At 43.6% G+C, this 17,597-nt stretch overlaps 1 protein-coding gene across 1 annotated transcript in view; it reads right to left on the bottom strand.

Moving 5' to 3' along the window:
• The window catches only part of LOC122795010 (carbonic anhydrase 6-like), a 122,994-nt gene extending 107,022 nt beyond the window's left edge, over positions 1-15,972 (bottom strand). The window contains exon 1 of the mRNA XM_044063596.1: positions 15,759-15,972. Coding sequence (XP_043919531.1) covers positions 15,759-15,972 — 214 coding nt within the window. The remainder of the gene's footprint in view (positions 1-15,758) is intronic.
• Positions 15,973-17,597: the final 1,625 nt, after the last annotated feature.

Raw genomic sequence — 17,597 nt, 5'->3', positions numbered from 1 at the left:
AATAAAAATTTACAATGAGTAAAAAGCTATAAACTGTAACGTTGTTCCAGTTCATCAATATCATAATGTTTATACAAATGTATGTATTTCAGTTTACTAAGCCTATAATATTAGTGACGTCTCACTGTAATTAACTATCTAGGACACCAATAACCAATTCAGACTCATACAAAACATAAATATATAAAAATATAAGAATATATAAAAATGTTTTAGAAATATATGAAAAGGCCTGAATTTGCATATAATTCTTAGGTGTCTGTTACTATAGTGTAAATAATTGAAGTAAGAAACCAGTAAATATTTATTCACCAGTTATTTAAGGAATTTTTTTTTTTTTTTTTTTTTTAATAAGGTACTGGCTGGTCAGTGTCCAGTTGCCTAGCTTGGGTTACCTGGAATAGCTCTGTTGAATGAACATTGGATGTAAAACCAATCAACCTGCCAAACATGAACTAAGAATTGCTAGACTCAATGTAGGTTCATTGACAGGATGGAGCTTAGAAGTGGATGACATGATGGTAAAGAGGAAGCTGGATACCCTAAGTATCCAGAAGACAAGATGGAAGGGTGGTGCAGCAAAGCCTCTTGGCTTGTGATCCAGAGTCTACTACTTAGAAGGAAGACAGGCTAGAAATGATGAGGGAACTGTGGTGAGGAAAAGGCTTCAAAAGGCAATGAGGGATGCCATCAGAATTGTTTTTTATTTATCCTTTTATTGACTGGGTTAGTCCCACTAGGTTAGCAGCCTCTTTTCAGGGGGAAACCAGAGGTGGTATTTATATTATTAGGATAAATTTGGCCGTGGCATTGGAGAACTTAGTCTTTTTGATCAAGTGCCATGGGATCTTGTACATCCACCTGAGTTACCAGTAATGCAAGCAGATGGGTCCTTGGTTTAACCTCTCATACAAATGATGACACACTTAAGAGTGCAGTACTGCAGTGTCAGTAATCTGTCTGCCTAGTGTGAGTATAAAATCCATAGCCTTCTGCACCAAAGGTGAGTGTGCTATCTGTTGCTCCACTAACACTAGTATTAGTGACATATTTGTGGCAATCAAACTACAGTGTAATGATAGGGAAGTATTCATAATCTAGCCTATGTCCCACAACAGGATTGTGATAGTGAGGAAGAGAGTATTCAGACAGCAGTTGCAGGACCTACTAGATAAAGGTGGATAACATGAATTAGTGCTGGTAATGGTTGACCTGAGTGCACATATCAGGATATTCAGGGCAGGATATGAGGACTGCCTGGGTTCACATGGGTGAGGCAATAGGAATAAAAAGGAGAGGGAATTCTAGACTTATGTCTGACAAATGGCGTAATGGTGACCAATGCAGGGTTCAGCAAGAGAGACAGCCACAAGATCATATGCAACAGTGGCCAACATGCAACTCCGGGTGACTCCGGGTGACTTCTTACTAGTAATGAAAACAATCAAGGCGTGCAAAGGCATCCCCATTGAAACAGTGGATGTGAAGTCGTTCAGTCTCGACGTTTGTTCTTTAAACGTGGGTTCCGAGTTGACCGCTTTCCAAATTCAAGATCTTTGAGTAGCTCGAGGCACAGTCCCTATCCCATGATGCTCTCTTACCAACCCCAGATCTAGTTTGCCGCTGCAACAGATCGATCTTCTGAGGAAGCTCAGGCCAGTAACTTTTTTTTCTTCTTAGAAGAATATATATTTACTGATATTTGTGAGACTTTTAATATTTCTCGTAATTGTTGTTTCGGTGAGTTAACTGTATATTATTTTTTTGTCTTTCTAATTTGGAGTGGTTGCTCCTATTTGCGTTTTACTTGACAGAGCTCTGTCAAATTTAATTCCCTATCCCCTTCTTGCTCATAGGTGCTATTAGATTTGTAGTATCTGAATGTTTTTGTGACAAGACATCCTGGAAATATTAAGGCAGAGGGGTGACTGGCAGCCCCTTACCCCTACTGAGGTTGAGTCAGTGCTCCTGAAGGCCTTTGGGTGTCAACCTTCCACCTCCTGGGTTACTCCGCCCTTTGACGAATTAATGGACTTGGTCACTTGAAGGGTGTGGGAGTCTCCCGATTCCATGGAATCGGTCCCTCAGAGGCCCAACAAATTTATCACCTTCCCTCAAGACAGGTCATTTCTTACGAAGGGAGTCCCTGTTGATGCCATGGTGGTGGCGGCGGCCACCGAGAAAGAGATGTCAGAAACCTCTTCTTCTCTTCATCCTCCTAATAAAGACTCTAGGACGATGGACAGATATGGGAAATGCATCTTTAGTTCTGCGACATTTGCAATGAGATCGCTTAACTATTTAACCCACTTTACCCATCTTCAACGAGATCTCCTCAAAGAACTTAGAGATACTCTACAGGGCAAAACAGATGATGCTGTTTCTAAGAAAGTGACGGCACAGCTTAACACCCTTAATTCTATTGCGAACTCGTCCATGCGGCTCATTTCTTATGCAGCCGATGGATCGAGCTGGGCAGCAGGTTCAGCGATAGCTCTGCGGAGACAATCCTGGATGCGCTTATGCTCCTTTGCCTTCAAGTCTTCCTTTGTTAATACCCCATTCGATGGCTCTTCCTTGTTTGGGCCGAAAGTCAAGGAGACACTTACTAGGTGTGAGCAGGAAGAAAAGACTCTATCTGCCATAGGAGTCCGTTTTTCCACCCCCACTAGACCATACCCCAAAGGGCAAAAAGGTGGAAAAATGTGGTTCCAAAAGTCTCAAGGAACTTTCCAGAACACACATAGTGAACCCCGCCTCCAGGGGAAGAGGAGGGGGGTATAATGGTAGACGCCACCTAGGTGACAGAGGGGGTTCACAGAACCAGGGTGACAGGGAGCAGTTCCTTGGCAAGCCCTATCAGCACTCCTGAGAGGAAGCCCGACTGTCCTGCTCTGGAATTACATCAGATTCTTGGGTAAAAAGCATAATTACCAGAGGTTACATAATTCCCTTTTCAGAATCCCCTTTGATTCGTACAAGATTTTCAGATGTTCCACTCAGTCTGCAGAATCTAGCAGCCATAGAAATTCAAAGGCTGCTAGAAAAAAGAGTCATCCAGCCAGTCCCGTTGGACCAGATAGGATCCGGAACTTACTCCAGGTTCTTTTTAGTTCCAATGAAAACAGGGGACTGGAGGACCAATCTTAGACCTCAGCAAACTAAACACCTTTGTCAAAAAGGAAAAGTTCTAGATGGTCACGCTTCAATTGATACTTCCATTTCTTGAAACGGGTGATTGGATGTGCTCTATAGATCTCAAGGATGCGTAATACCACATTAAAATGGCCAGGCCATCCAGAGATCACTTGCATTTCCAGCTGGGGGCCAGTAACTACCAGTTCCGAGCTCTGCCCTTTGGTCTCACCACAGCCCCCAGAGTGTTCACCAAATGTATGGCAGTGGTCACGGCTCACCTGACACATTTAGGATTCCGGGTGTTTCCATATCTGGATGACTGGCTCCTCACTGCCATCACCAGGCATCAACTGATACACGCCAGAGATTACACTATCAACCTGTGTTCCAGGTTGGGCATAACCTTAAATTTCAAAAAATCTGCTCTATTGCCATCGCAGCATATTTCCTTTATAGTAGCAGATCTAGACACCACCAACACCCTGGTCAGATTGCCTCAAGAAGGAGTAATATCTTTATGAAGTCAAGTGTCCCATTTGTTAACGGAAAGGAAAGTTCCGGCATTCCAGGTTCTGAAGTTGTTAGGCACCATGGCAGCGACACTTATAGTGGTTCCTCTGGGACGAATGCACATGAGGATACTCCAATGGTTACTATTCACACAGTGGTCTTATCAACAGCTTCCAATGTCACACAAGATTCTTCTGACAAATGCTTGCAAAAAGGACCTTCTTTGGTGGTTGAATAGCCACCAAGTTACTGTAGGTCGCCCATTTGTACTTCCCCCTCCCACAGCCACAGTGATCACGGATGCTTCCCTGATAGAGTGGGGGGGGTTGTTTCAGGGAAGAACTGTCCAAGGCACTTGGTCAAACATGGAATCTCATTTGCACATCAATGTCCTAGAGTTGAGAGCGGTGTTTCTAGCTTTGCAACACTTTCATGACTCTCTACCTCGAGAGGCGATTGCAATACAAGCAGACAACATATCGGTAGTCTGGTACATCAACAAGCAAGGGGGAACCAAGTCTTACCCCTTATGCCGAGAGGCCCTGAGAATTTGGCAGTGGGCTATATCCACCGGGCTCTTTCTGATAGCAACGCACATACCTGGGTCATCCAACGTGATAGCGGATAAACTGAGCAGAGCCATTCTATTGCCTCACAAATGGTCCCTCAAGGAACAAGTGGTGGAAAGGATATTTCACAAATGGGGCCAGCCTTGCTGCGGCCTTTTTGCATCCCTGATGAATGCCAAATGCAGAAGCTACTTTGCCCTGTACCCTCCACCGGGGGACAGCCCAAGGGACTCACTCGTACACGATTGGCCCTCGGGTCTCCTTTATGCCTTCCCTCCAATCCCACTGACCCCAAATTCTTACAGAAAGCCAAAAGACTGGGAAGGACTGTTATTCTAATAGCCCTGTTTTGCCTCGGCAGATATGGTTCCCCTTCCTACAGCAATACCAAGTGGAAGAACCTTGGGTTCTGGATCCAGTGCCAGACCTTCTGACTCATTCATCGGGAGTTCTTCATCCCTCTCTTGTCTCCCTGAAACTGACAGCTTGGCTACTCCACTTCCCAACCTAGCTAGGTCACATGATTTGTCTCCCGTGGTTCAACATATTCTAGTTTCTTCTCACAAAGTCTCCTCCAGGAAACTTTATAACAGCAAATGGAAGCGATTTGTTCATTGGGCTTCTCAGCATGGTATTGAGCCCTGTGTCGCCCCTATTCATAGTATTCTGGAATTCTTGACTTCGCTCTTCCACGATGGTGCGGCAGCTTCTATGATAAGGGTTCAATTGGCTGCCATATCTAACTTCCATGTGAGATGCAGTGGTTCAAACATTATGTCCCACAGATTATGTAAAGCCTTTTTGAAAGGAACTCATCACCTTAGGCCACCTATCAGACATCCTGTTACTCCCTGGAATCTGAATTTGGTGCTCTCAACTCATTCTTCCCCCTTTTGAGCCTGCATCATCTTGTCCTTTGAAGTTCCTTTCTTGGAAGACAATTTTCCTGGTGGCTATTACTTCGGTGCATAGTGTTTCTGAACTACAAGCACTTTCTATCAGGCCTCCATATCTAGTCTTTTACCCTGACAGAGTGTCTTTAAGAACAAATGCAACCTTTTTCCCTAAGGTCTGTTCCGAGGCAAGCCTGAACCAGTCTATTGACCTTCCTACTTTTTTCAGACATCATGCTAATAGATTGGAGTACATGTTACATTCACAGACAATTGAGGTTTTATTTGGACAGAACAAAAGAATTTAGGAAATCTGATCAACTGTTTGTTTTCTATGCAGACAATAAGAAAGTTTTTTTGGTATCCAAAGTTACATTGTCCCAAATGGATTTCTGATTGTATAAAATTTGTATATTCTTCAGCTAAACAACCTTTAGAACGTGAAGTGAAAGCTCATTCTACCAGGGCTGTTTCTACATCTTTAGCCCACGCAGCCCATTTACCTTTGGACACCATTTGTGCAGCTGCTACTTGGTCCAAACCTCATACATTTATCACTCATTACAAAGTGGACAAGGCCTCCAGGGACAGGGCTTTCTTTGGTTCCACCATTCTCAGGAATGTGCTCCCGTGAGCCACCCAGGATTAAGGTGCTTGGGACGCTACCCACGTGTAAAGAACAAATGGCGAGATTGAACAACTTCATATAAAGAAGTTATGTTCTTACCATAACGTTCCATGTGAGTTGTTCAACTCGCCTTTGTTCTTGCACTCCCTCCCACCTTCCCCCTTCTGGTTCTGGAAGAACGAGTATGACTGGTAGTCTGGTTGGTCTTGCTAATGTCCTTCTTTCAAGCCAGATTATTGTTTAGCTATTGTAAATAGTTATGTACTATATACATGTTGTAATTTGGTTGCTTAGTGTGTTTTTTTCTTGCTGGTTCAGCAAACTAGATCTGGGGTTGGTTGGAGAGCATCATGGGATAGGGACTGTGCCTCGAGCTACTCAAAGATCTTGAGCTTGGAAAGCGGCCGACTCGGAGCCGATGGATCGGCTGCGAATCCACGTGTAAAGAACAAAGGCGAGATAAACAACTCACATGGAACATTATGGTAAGAACATAACTTCTTTTTTATGCTGTGGAATGACTGTTTCACTGGGTATGCCTTTGCAAACAGTAATTGCAAAGTCAACTCTGTGAAACAGTCTGTCTGTCCACAGCATAATCTACTGGTTGCCACAATCAGCTGCAAGCAGTGGTCAGAGAAGGCTCTAAGGTCAACAGAGACCAAGCTGAAGACCTGGAAGCTGATTGGTAAGAAAGCATAAAAGTTCAAGGAATTTAGGAAGAAGAGGAAATAGTTGGAGTTGAAGAAGAATGGCAGCGCCTCAAAACAGTATATGTGGGGACTACAGAACAGATATGTGGCCAAGCCAAGTATGGAAATAAGGGTCATAAAGAAAGCTGGTGCTGGAATGCAGAAGTCCAGGATGTCATCAAAAGAAATAAGGAGTGCAGGGAAAAGTGGAAGATAGAAAAGACAGACCAGGCTAACACAGGCTTTGCAATAGCAAAGAACAAGGTATCAGAGACGCTATACCAACTTTGGAAAGTGACTCAGTGGGTGGCACAAAGAAACCCCATCAGGTTGCAAGGCAAGGACAAAAAGATAAAGAAGATAGATGCATTTCATAAGGGATGCCAGCAACAACCTGCTGACCAGTCTACAGGACATGAAAGGCAGATGGAAGGAGTACTTCCATCAACTTCTGAATAAAGAAAACCCCACAGAAGTTTACTGCCCCAGACACAGCGTAGAATGAATAAAGTGGAGGAGCCCACCATGGAAGAAGTAAGGACAGCACTAAAGAAAATAATGTCAGGGAAACCAGCAAGCTCAGATCAGGTCACAGCAGATATGATAAAGATGTTGGATGAAATGGGGAGAAATCGCTCCTGAGGGTACTTATAGCTGTATGGATATAAAGGCATATCCCAGATGACTCGATAATAAGCATACTAGTTCCACTGTACAAAAAGAAAAGGAACATTCACAGCTGTGGGCAGTACAGAGGTATCAAACTCCTATCACACTGCATGAAAGTTCTGGAGAGGGTGATTGACAAACAAATATGCAGAGTAATAGTAAGAAGGGAGATGAGTAGTTCAGATGCAAATCAGGATGTTGTACAACTGATCTGACATTTGCAGTGAGACAGATACTTGAGAAGAAGCTAGAAATGAGGAAAGAGTTCATCTGGGCATTCCACCTCATGGAGAAAGCATTTGAAAAGGTTCCAAGAAAGCTGATCTGGGGAGTCTTTCAGTGGTTCAAAGTCCCAGAAACATTAGTAGAATTAGTGCTGGCTATATACAAGGACCCAATGACTGAAGTACAAACAGTGTTCAGTCTCACAGAGGGGTTCTCAGTGGGAGTGGGTGTGCATCAGGATTCAGCTCTGAGCCCACTGCTATTCATTCTGCTGATGCACTACATTAGCAAACAGGTTGGAGGGAAACAGATTAATAAAGTTGCTGTATCCAGACAATTTGGCATTAAAGGCAGATTCTGCGCAAGAACTTCAGAAAAGGATAGTGGAATGGAATTTAAAACTGAAGGCACATAGGATGAAGCTGAGTACAGATAAGACAGATGTTCTTCGTGTTTCACTGTTGCAGTCATCACACTTGGGTTATCTGCCTGCAGGTAGCCCTCAGTCAGCCCGAATGCCAGAAACTTAGCATTTTTGCGTCAGTTGCTGTCACTCCAGGACTGACGTCAGGTCATCAGGGGTATAAAAACAGGCAACCGACACCATTGCGTCAGTCTTTCTTGCCAAGGAGCCGGAAGCAGAAGCAGTTCGCACGAGGGCCGGTCGGCTGCTACCTGAGTTTTCGTTTCCTATTGAATCATACTGAAGTCTTCTAAAGCTAAGTACTCCATTGGGGATCCTTTTTTCATGCTCAAATAGATGTCAGAAAAAGTTAACAATTGTCTCGCCTGTGGAAAGCAAATACCACACCGAGATTTCCATTCTTACTGCGTCACCTGTTTAGGCCCAGACCACGACATTCCTCACTGTCGGTTTTGTGCTTTGTTCAACGCCCGAACTATTCATCGTCAGGCCCTTATTGTTGCTAAATACATTTTTTCTCTCAATCTCAGTATTCCTAAATGGCTTCGGTAAGCCATCCGACTACCGATCTTCTGAAAAAATATAAGGATAAAGACAGAGACAGACCGCACAGGTCCAAAACTGCCGACGACACTTCCGTTAAGCTAGTCACCAGTTTGCAGTACTCAGTAAGGCGCTTTCACAGCCCCTGATGCCCGCTTCGATGGATTTGCAGGCCGCTACTGAGACCTGTTCAGAGTCCTGTATGCCGCAAGACTCTTCTTTGACTATGGAACCTGCGTATATCTCTGGATGGGTGAAGACCCACTGAGCAGGCACTGGCTTCTGAGGAAGTTCTTCTCATTACTGATAAGCGACACAAACTGACGACTTCTTTCGCATCTTCAGTTTTGTCTAAAACTACCAAGTTTCTAAGGCCAAGAGTATGAGTTACGCCTAAAAAACCGACTACCCAATCTCAAGCACCTGCTTCCTTGCCACAGTCTCAAATTTTTAAAATGGCAGAAGGCCTGATCATGTAGATTAGGGGAAGCCAGCCTTCCCCTGCTAAGAGAAAAAGGGACTTGTCCCCAGCAGCTTTAACTGACCAAGAGTCCAATGGCTCTGATGTTTCTGAATATGAAGAATACGCCTTTATCCGCTTATGAGGATTCAGATGCAGAGGAATCCATTCCCTCTGCTTCCCCTCCAGAGGAGTTTTCTTTTGGTGAAACCCTTCATACTTTAAGAGAGCATTTCCACTGGGAATGCCAGGATTATCCTCAGTCCAAAAAGAGACTCAGAATTTTTAGATTTACCACAACATAGACGCTTGGCTATCCCTCCTGTTCTGGATGTTGTGGATGATGTCTTTATGGAATCCAGTCTGACTCCTGATACTTTGTCCCCTGCTCCAAGGAAACCAGACAGGTACTACAGAGTTCCTGACTCAAAAATTTCTTTTCAAAAATCCTACTGCTGACACAGAGGTAATTTCCCAAGGGCCTAAAGGTATAAAGGCAACTACAGCTAAGAATCCCACCCCTTTGGACAGGGATTCCCGAGCTTTAGACAGATGAGGTAAAAAAGTATACACCTTTGCAACTCTAGCCATTAGGGCATTGAATTGCCAGTTTCACATGCTGAAATACCAGCAACATGTTATGGAACTTATTAAGCAAAAAGTATCTACCTTTACAGACTGTACAGAAAATAAAGAATTACAGGAGCTTATGCATTCTGCTAGCCAAGTCAGCAAGCATACCTTGCAATGTGAGTTTGATGCCCTAGAAGCATCTTGCAGGGCAGCAGTCACTGGTTCTGTACTGAGAAGGCATGCTTGGCTTAAGGAACAGACCTTGCCAGACCATGTCAAATCAAAACTACTAGACGCTCCTTTGAATAAAGACAGTTTGTTTGGCACCAAAGCAGAAGAAGTTCTAAAAAAAGATTGAAGAAAAAGCTAAGTCTATGCAGACAGTCAAAGCTTTTTTACAGGTGCAGCCTCCTAGATTCAGTAGGCATAGCCCCTCGAAACATTGGTCCTTTCCTGCCCCCTCAAGGCCATCTCAAACTAGACCCAGGGGAAACAGACCACCCCCCAGATTACAGTCTCAGGGTATGCAGAGATCTAAGCAATGGAGTACCTCCACTTCTAAAATGGAATGCGAAGCCACCCCTTTATGGAAAGAATTCACAATGACTTGTCAACCCCACTCCTCACCTCTGCCCAATTGCCCGTGCCCCTAGGAGGAAAATTGCCCACCATGCAGAAAACTGGACCACCATCACCAAAAACCAATGGGTCCTCAACATTGTATCCCAGGCGTATAAATTTTACTTCCGCACACTGCCAACCCCAAAAAGGTTCCCAGACCTTCCTCCAAACCAGTGGGCAGAGGCACAAAACCAAGTTCAATCCCTGCTCTCCATAAGGGCAATTCAGCCTGTTCCTGCAGAACAGATAGGTCAAGGGTTTTATTCCAGACTTTTCCTGGTACCCAGAAAAGTGGGCACTTGGTGCCCAATCCTAGATCTTTCCATTCTAAACACCTTCCTGGTGGTAACAAAATTCAAAATGCTTACCCTTCAGCAGCTTCTAACTATGCTGTCCAAAGAGGCATGGCTAGTCACCTTAGACCTAAAAGAAACCTGTCTGCACATCCCTATCAGGGAATCATGCAGAAAATATCTAGGCATTATCAGTTCTCTGCACTTTCCTTTGGCTTATCCACTGCTCCCAGAGTCCTCACAAAATGCCTGGCTCCAGCCATTGCCTATTGCAGACAAAGCGGCAGTCAAATATACCCTTACTTGGATGATTTCCTGATTCAGACAGATAAGCAGGAAAAGCTGATGCAGCACCTGACATTTGTAGAGAACCTTCTAACCTCCCTGGGGTACACTATCAATGAAAATAAATCAAAACTAGTACCCAGTCAAAAGATTGTATTCCTGGGAGCAAGCTTGGACACAGCCTCCCAGATGGCATTTCTTACTCCAGAAAAACAAGCCTATCTAACAGGCTACTTCACTCAAATGGCCATCAGAACCCAGCTATCCGCAAGGAAAATCCTGCAGGCTCTAGGGTTCATCGCCTCTTGCATTCTACTAATTTCATATGCCAGACTGCATATGAGGAAACTTCAGTGGTACTTAAAAAGTCTTTGGTGCCAACATTCTCAGGACCTGGAAACCACCATACCTACCATACCTTGTCTAAGGACAGAGTTTCTTTGGTGGGCAGCAGCATGCAACCACAACAAGAGGCTTCCCTTTACACATCCCCATGCCACCCAGACCCTAACCACAGATGCATTAGACTATGCCTGGGGGGCACATCTGAGAGACAAGTGCATTCAGGGCCACTGGAGCCCAAGTCAAATTCATCTGCACATCAACCAAAAAGAGATGCTAGCTGTTCAGCACAGTCTGACAGCTTTCAGATCCCTTCTCTCACCTGGATCCCTGCTAATAAAAAACAGACAACACCACAGTTATGTGGTACATCAACAAGCAGGGGGGGAACCCACTCTTACCCACTCTGCAGGCTAGCCATGACACTGTGGAACATGGCATTGGACATGCAGATCCATCTGCAAGCTCAATTCCTGCCAGGCAAAAAAAAACCCTGCCAGATGACCTAAGCAGAAATCTCCTAGATCCATACGAGTGGCAATTAAATCCCAGCACTTTCAGCCTGTTAACCCAGAAATGGGGGATACCAGAGTGCCTCCCCCTACAATCACCAGATCAGCAAATCCTGCACCAGGACACCACACAGCAGAGCATGGAAAGTGGATGCCCTATCCTTCCAGTGGGTAAACCTCTCAGTTTATGCCTTTCCCCCTCTGCCTCTTCTTTCAAGAATACTACTCAAAATAAGACAGGACAGACCAAAGGTAATCCTGATTGCTCCAGACTGGCCACACCAGCACTGGTACCCACTACTGCGCAGCCTGTCACCAGTGCCACCATGGCATCTACCTCAGGTCCCAACCCTCTTCACTCAGCAGGAGGGACATATCCTGCATCTGCAACTGCAAACCCTGAACCTTGCAGCCTGGCTTATTCCTTGAATTCTCCCCCAGTGACCAGCCTAATCAAGCAGGTAGAGGACATCATTCTGGAAGCCAGAAGACCCAGTACAAGGAAATCCTATGCTGATAAGTGGAAAAGGTTTTGTTCCTGGATTCAGTCTAAAGAAGCAGACACTGCTCTGCCCTCCTTACCTCTAATCCTGGATTACCTAGCAGATCTACTCCACAGAGGCCTTTCCTTCTCTTCCATTAAGATCCATGCCTTTGACATCTTGGCTCATTATAACACTGAGCCACCTCTTTTCTCTCACCCTCTCATCAAACAGTTCCTGAGAGGGGCCAACAATTTATGGCCACCAAGGAGAGCACCCACCCTGGCTTGGGACCTTAACTTTGTACTTGAAAAGCTCATGCTCCCCCCCTTTGAACCTGCAGCATCAGCAGAGTTAAAATTCCTCTCTTGGAAAACAGACTTGCTTCTGGCCATCACTTCAGCTAGAAGAGTGTCTGAGCTACAAGCGCTTATGGCTGTGGAACCCTTCATTATTTTTCATGCTGACAGGATCTCCCTCAGAACTAACCCTACTTGTATTCCTAAAGTGGTGTCCAGTGTAGCTCTCAACCAATCTATCAATTTGCCAGCCTTCTTTTCCAATCCTCAAAATAAAGGGGAAAGGATCTTGCACTCTTTAGACGTGCACAGACAGCTCAGATTCTACCTTGACAGGACTAAGCCCTTCAGAAAATCTGACCAGCTACTACTCAGCTTTGCACCTGGGGCAGAGGGCAAGGCCATATCTAAACAAACTATTTCCAAATGGATAGCACACTGTATCCATTTCTGTTACAAACACCATGGGAAACCAACCCCTCAGGGGGTCAGAACACATTCCACCAGGGCAACCTCTACCTCTACAGTATTCCTCAGGGGAGTCCCTAACAGGGACATTCTGGAAGCTGCTACCTGGAGTTCTGTTCATACCTTCACCAAGCATTACCACCTGCCTATCTTTTCCAAATGTAGGGCAGGTTTTGCTACAGCAGTCCTGCAGGGGATACTAGCCATCCCCATCTCTTCTTGACTGCCTCCAACCATTCTTCAACTTTGGGAATTAACCCAAGTGTGATGACTGCAACAGTGAAACATGAAGAACATAGTACAGTTGTGTACACTTACCATAAATGTAGATGTTCGAGTGTATTCACTGTTGCAGTCCTGGTTTCCCACCCTCCAGCCCCCATCTCTCTCTGTCTCTACTTCTCTAAATGTATTACTCACCCCTTATAGGGCTATTGGTATTTACTTTTTACTGGCGGTGTTTTTCCACCATAACTTAGCTCCCTATTTAGGGGCTCCTGACATTTGGAGCAAGAAAAAAGTGATGTAATGGTGTCTGCTGCCTGTTTTTATACCCCTGATGACCTGACGTCAGTCTTGGAGCGACAGCAACTGACGCAGAAATACTGAGTCTCTGGTATTTGGGCCGACTGAGGGCTACCTGCAGGTAGATAACCCAGGTATGATGACTACAACAGTGAACACACTCGAACATCTACATTTATGGTAAGTGTACACGACTGCACTTTGTAATGGCAGCAAATGAGGAAAATCAAAAGAAGCTGAGAAATGAGCCCACTCGTTCTTTTTTGCAATACGCTGGTGCAATAACAAGGATGTGCAACTGTGCAACATTAATGGTCTTTGAATTAAAAACACACATGGCAACGAAAGGAATAGCGACAAACTCCTTGTTTAAGCAGGTATCTGATGAAGTCTGTATCATTGTAGATGAAAATGCAGCTGCTTAACGGAGTGTTTGTGTTTGTGCTTGCTTCACTGTTTGGATCATTTTTTGGCCGGTGTTTTTATACATTAAAGTTTGGCTCTTTGGAAAGCCTGCATCCGGAGTGTTCCTTTACTCTGGTTTTGGTGACACATTGAACATTCTTTCCTCCTCTTCTGGGTTTTTGAAGCTGAGAAATGAGATGGAAAGGAAAATAATGGAACAGCTTAACAACTTCATGTATGTGGGAGGGATGGTTGAGGAGAAGGGAAGTCTGAATGAGGATATCAAAGCTACAATCAGAGGGGCTGTAGCCAGTTGGCATAGAATGTCAGGGGTAGTGTATTACAGAATATTACTGCCAAAGAAGCTGAAAAGTAAGGTGTAGGAACAGTGTTGTGACTAGTACCTACAGTATAGTACAGAAACCTGGGCAGTAAAGGCAGTGCAGTTGAGAAAGCTAGAGGTGATAAAGATGAAGTGCCTGAGATGAGTGGTAGGATGCACACTGTGGAACAGATGAAGAAATAACGACATAACAGCAAAAGCCAAAGTAGCACCAGTTGCAATAAAGGTAAAATAGAACAGATTGCAGTGGTTTGGGCATGTGCAGAAAAGCAGAAGACAATCTGGTGAATAAGATTTGGGACAGACAGGAAAAAGACAAGAGGAGACAAGGGCATCCAGCAAAGAAGTGCATGGATTGTATGAGAGAAGGCCTGCAACAGTCAGGCATGAATGTCAAAGAAGGTAGGAGAGCATTTCCATCTCAAACACATCCAAGAGTGGAGATGTAGTTAGCAGCACAGACTCCAGATGGTACCCTATAGGGGGAAGAGTTACACAGACCAACCGCTTTGTGCATCTACTGTGGTGCACGGTATCCTCAAGATGGAAGAACATGGATCACAGACTGCTCGTTGTGACAGGGCTATCCACTCAATGGTTTAAAATATTGCTGTAGGTGATTGAATAGAGAGAGAGATGGTGGCAGATGACACAACACCCTGACCCCATGTAGAAAATGGAGAAAAGGCGATGATGACGGTGATGATGCTGTCTTGCCTTCACCCAAGGTAAGGTTATGAAAATATTTCTACAGAGTACACTGTTGGAGTTCCAAAATGCTGATTATCTTTCAGATGAATACCTGTGTCATTTAATGCACAATTTATTTTTTTATTTTAAACATTTAAACATTTGTTAAGCAGATAAGCCCATTGTTCACAACTCCCCCTTTCAAATTGCAGCCTAGGGACATTGCCTGCTTAAGGGAGAAGCTCAAAGTCATACAGTAGGCAAATAGAGGTAAAAAGAAACTGTGTACCTTGAGTACAGACCTATTGAGTATGAACCTGTTGCACATTCACAAAACAAATGGCATTAAAAACACAAGGTCTAGGGACCTAAACCTCATCTGCAACATAACTAAAACATGTTGGAAGGACAAGCATGTGCCTCAGAGACTTCCCTTTCCCTGTAACAGGCTTCCTCTCCTTGTGAAGCAGAGTTCCACCCTGCACTTATTCAAATGCAACTTAAATCAGTGGTGGGGAGATATAAATTTACCCCTTGTCTGCCACCTATGTCCCTATTAGAAAGAAGCTTGTAAATGCTTAATCACCCATATGCAGGCTACACCCCCAATAAAATGAGTGGTATAAACACCTGCCAGATGTAAAAAGACCATTTATGGTCATTAACCTACTAACTACCAATTAATCTAGGAATCTACAAAGTAACTTGTTAAAAGCTCAGAGCCTTACTTCTCTGTGATAACAGCCAGATGGTATAGGTATTTCCATTTCAGTTTGGATAAGAAAATGATTGCTAGATGTGAAACAGAAAGAGATCATTGAGGGAAAGAACCGTCTATTGAGAAGTCATTAATAAGGGGTGACAGAGATTTCTGTGGTGGGCCCAATGCTTTTCAGCAAACCTTTGTCAAGTAAAATCCTAAATACTGAAACTGAAAACAGTATATTCATTGACTGTCTGGTGTCTAGCTTGTGACATTAGTTACATAACTGAGAGCAGAACATATCTGCAAAAAGCACCCCCAAAGAAATGTACACACATATACACACCTGTACACATTTAACATATTTAAACATAACTTGTTAAATTTGTTGATCATCACCAGTAAATTAAGCAATAAAGCATGGTGGGTGTTTTTTTTTCCCCATGGGGCCATCTATATTATTTACCTGAATGGCCATTGTTTGTCATTGTGAATGATTCTTCTTGAGATCCTTCATAACCACTAAGCTGTAATTGTGCAATACGTGGGTTATATTCTGCTTGTTTCCTCTTTATATCAATTGGGGATTGATTTATTCCAGCACAGGCAGGAAACGTTTCACTCCATTTTTCTTCATCCAGGCCACCTTCTGTAAAAGATAATGAACAAACCGGTTTCATAAGCTGTTGTTATGCTCCTGTATTTTGAGTAGCTTTTTGTGCTTTCTGTTCCTGGATTTTGAACTAATAGCTTTAACAAGAAAAATTAAATGTAAAAGATTATAAAGGGGTTGTCATGGTACCATGATACCTTCTAAAATGCATAGATTTCTACATGGAGAGGCCTTGCACTGCAGTAGCCAGTTTACCAGAAAAATAGACTTTAGCAAAAACAGGGCGTCTAGGTTTAGTCTGTTGTACTGTGCTGCACCCAGATAAGGGTCTAACCTGTCTAACTGAATGACTTTCTCTTAAAAAACTCCTTTCAATAAAATAATAGTATTCACTTAATGTTGCTAGATACATTATGTATTAAAACAGTATTTGCAGTGATACTAAGTCTGAAAAATTAGCACCCTCCCTTCCCTAAAAATCATGTAAGCAAAATAAAGTTAGTATCCTTTTCTAAATTATATGAAGTGGGAACTATGCCTTTAGGTTTCTAATTTGGGGGATTGTGCCGTTCACTTTATTACTACATATTTATTCCTGTTATAGTGATTCCATGATATTCCAGCTGTGACTCTCCACTGTCAGCAAAACAAGTAACAGCCCCATCACCTGCTCCATTATTTCCCATCTACCTCAGTTTTCAACCTCTTCTGATTTTCTCCATTTGCTGTCTTAACAACTATCTTGTTTGTCTTCAGTTTTATACTATGTGCCTTCCGTTTTGCTATCTAGTACCCAACCATTTTCTGAGGTTCTTGTTTGGAGTCTGCTTGTAATGCCACATCACCATCTGCATGTAACAGCTTTGCTGATCGGTTCCTTTCAACCTGTTCACTAACACAGTCAGTCACCAGTATGAGCAGCAGTGGAATGAACCCTAAATGTATCCCATTCTTAATAGGTAGCCCCTGTGAGTCTGAACACTGTTCATACTTGTGTTAGTGGATCTGTGTATCTAGCATGCACTAATTTTACCAATATTTCCACAACTTCAAACCATTCAAGACTGCCCTAACAGCTTTCTTGGGACCTTGTCTTAAACTTTTTCCAAATCTAAGAACGCCCCATTGGACTGTTTCCTCATTTTCATCTTCTTCTCTACTATCTGTCTCAGTGCAAACATCAGGTTGGTTGTGCTGCATCCTGATCTGAGTCCAAACTGCTCATCTCCCATCTTATTTTCTTCTACCCTGCATATTCGTTATCAGCCACCCTCTTCAGAACTTTCATGCAGTGTGACAGGAGTTTGATACCTCTGTACTGCCCACAGTTGTGGATGTCCCCTTTGTTCTTGTACAGTGGCACTGGTATGCTTATTTTCAGTTATTTGGGATGCAGCTTTCTCTCCACACTGCTATGAGTACCCTCAAGAAACATTTCTCCCTCAACTCACCCAACATCTAGATATTGTCTCCTGCAACTTCATGTGTGCCTACTGCTTTCCCCAAGTTCATTCTCTTAGTGTTGTTTTTAGTTTTTTAAGGTGGGCTCTTCTTATTCTTTTGTTGTTTGCTGGGTATGGATCAATACAGCTTCAGTGGCGTTTTCTTCGTTAAGCAGCTGATTGAAGTCCTCCTGTCATCTGATTTTGATGTTCTGTGGACTACTAAGCAGGTTGTTGTTGGCATCCCTTA

Source organism: Protopterus annectens, chromosome 2.part1, assembly GCF_019279795.1.
Source record: "Protopterus annectens isolate FY-2018-M chromosome 2.part1, PAN1.0, whole genome shotgun sequence".
NCBI lineage: Eukaryota > Metazoa > Chordata > Ceratodontiformes > Protopteridae > Protopterus > Protopterus annectens.
This window is presented reverse-complemented; position numbering and strand designations above follow the sequence as displayed.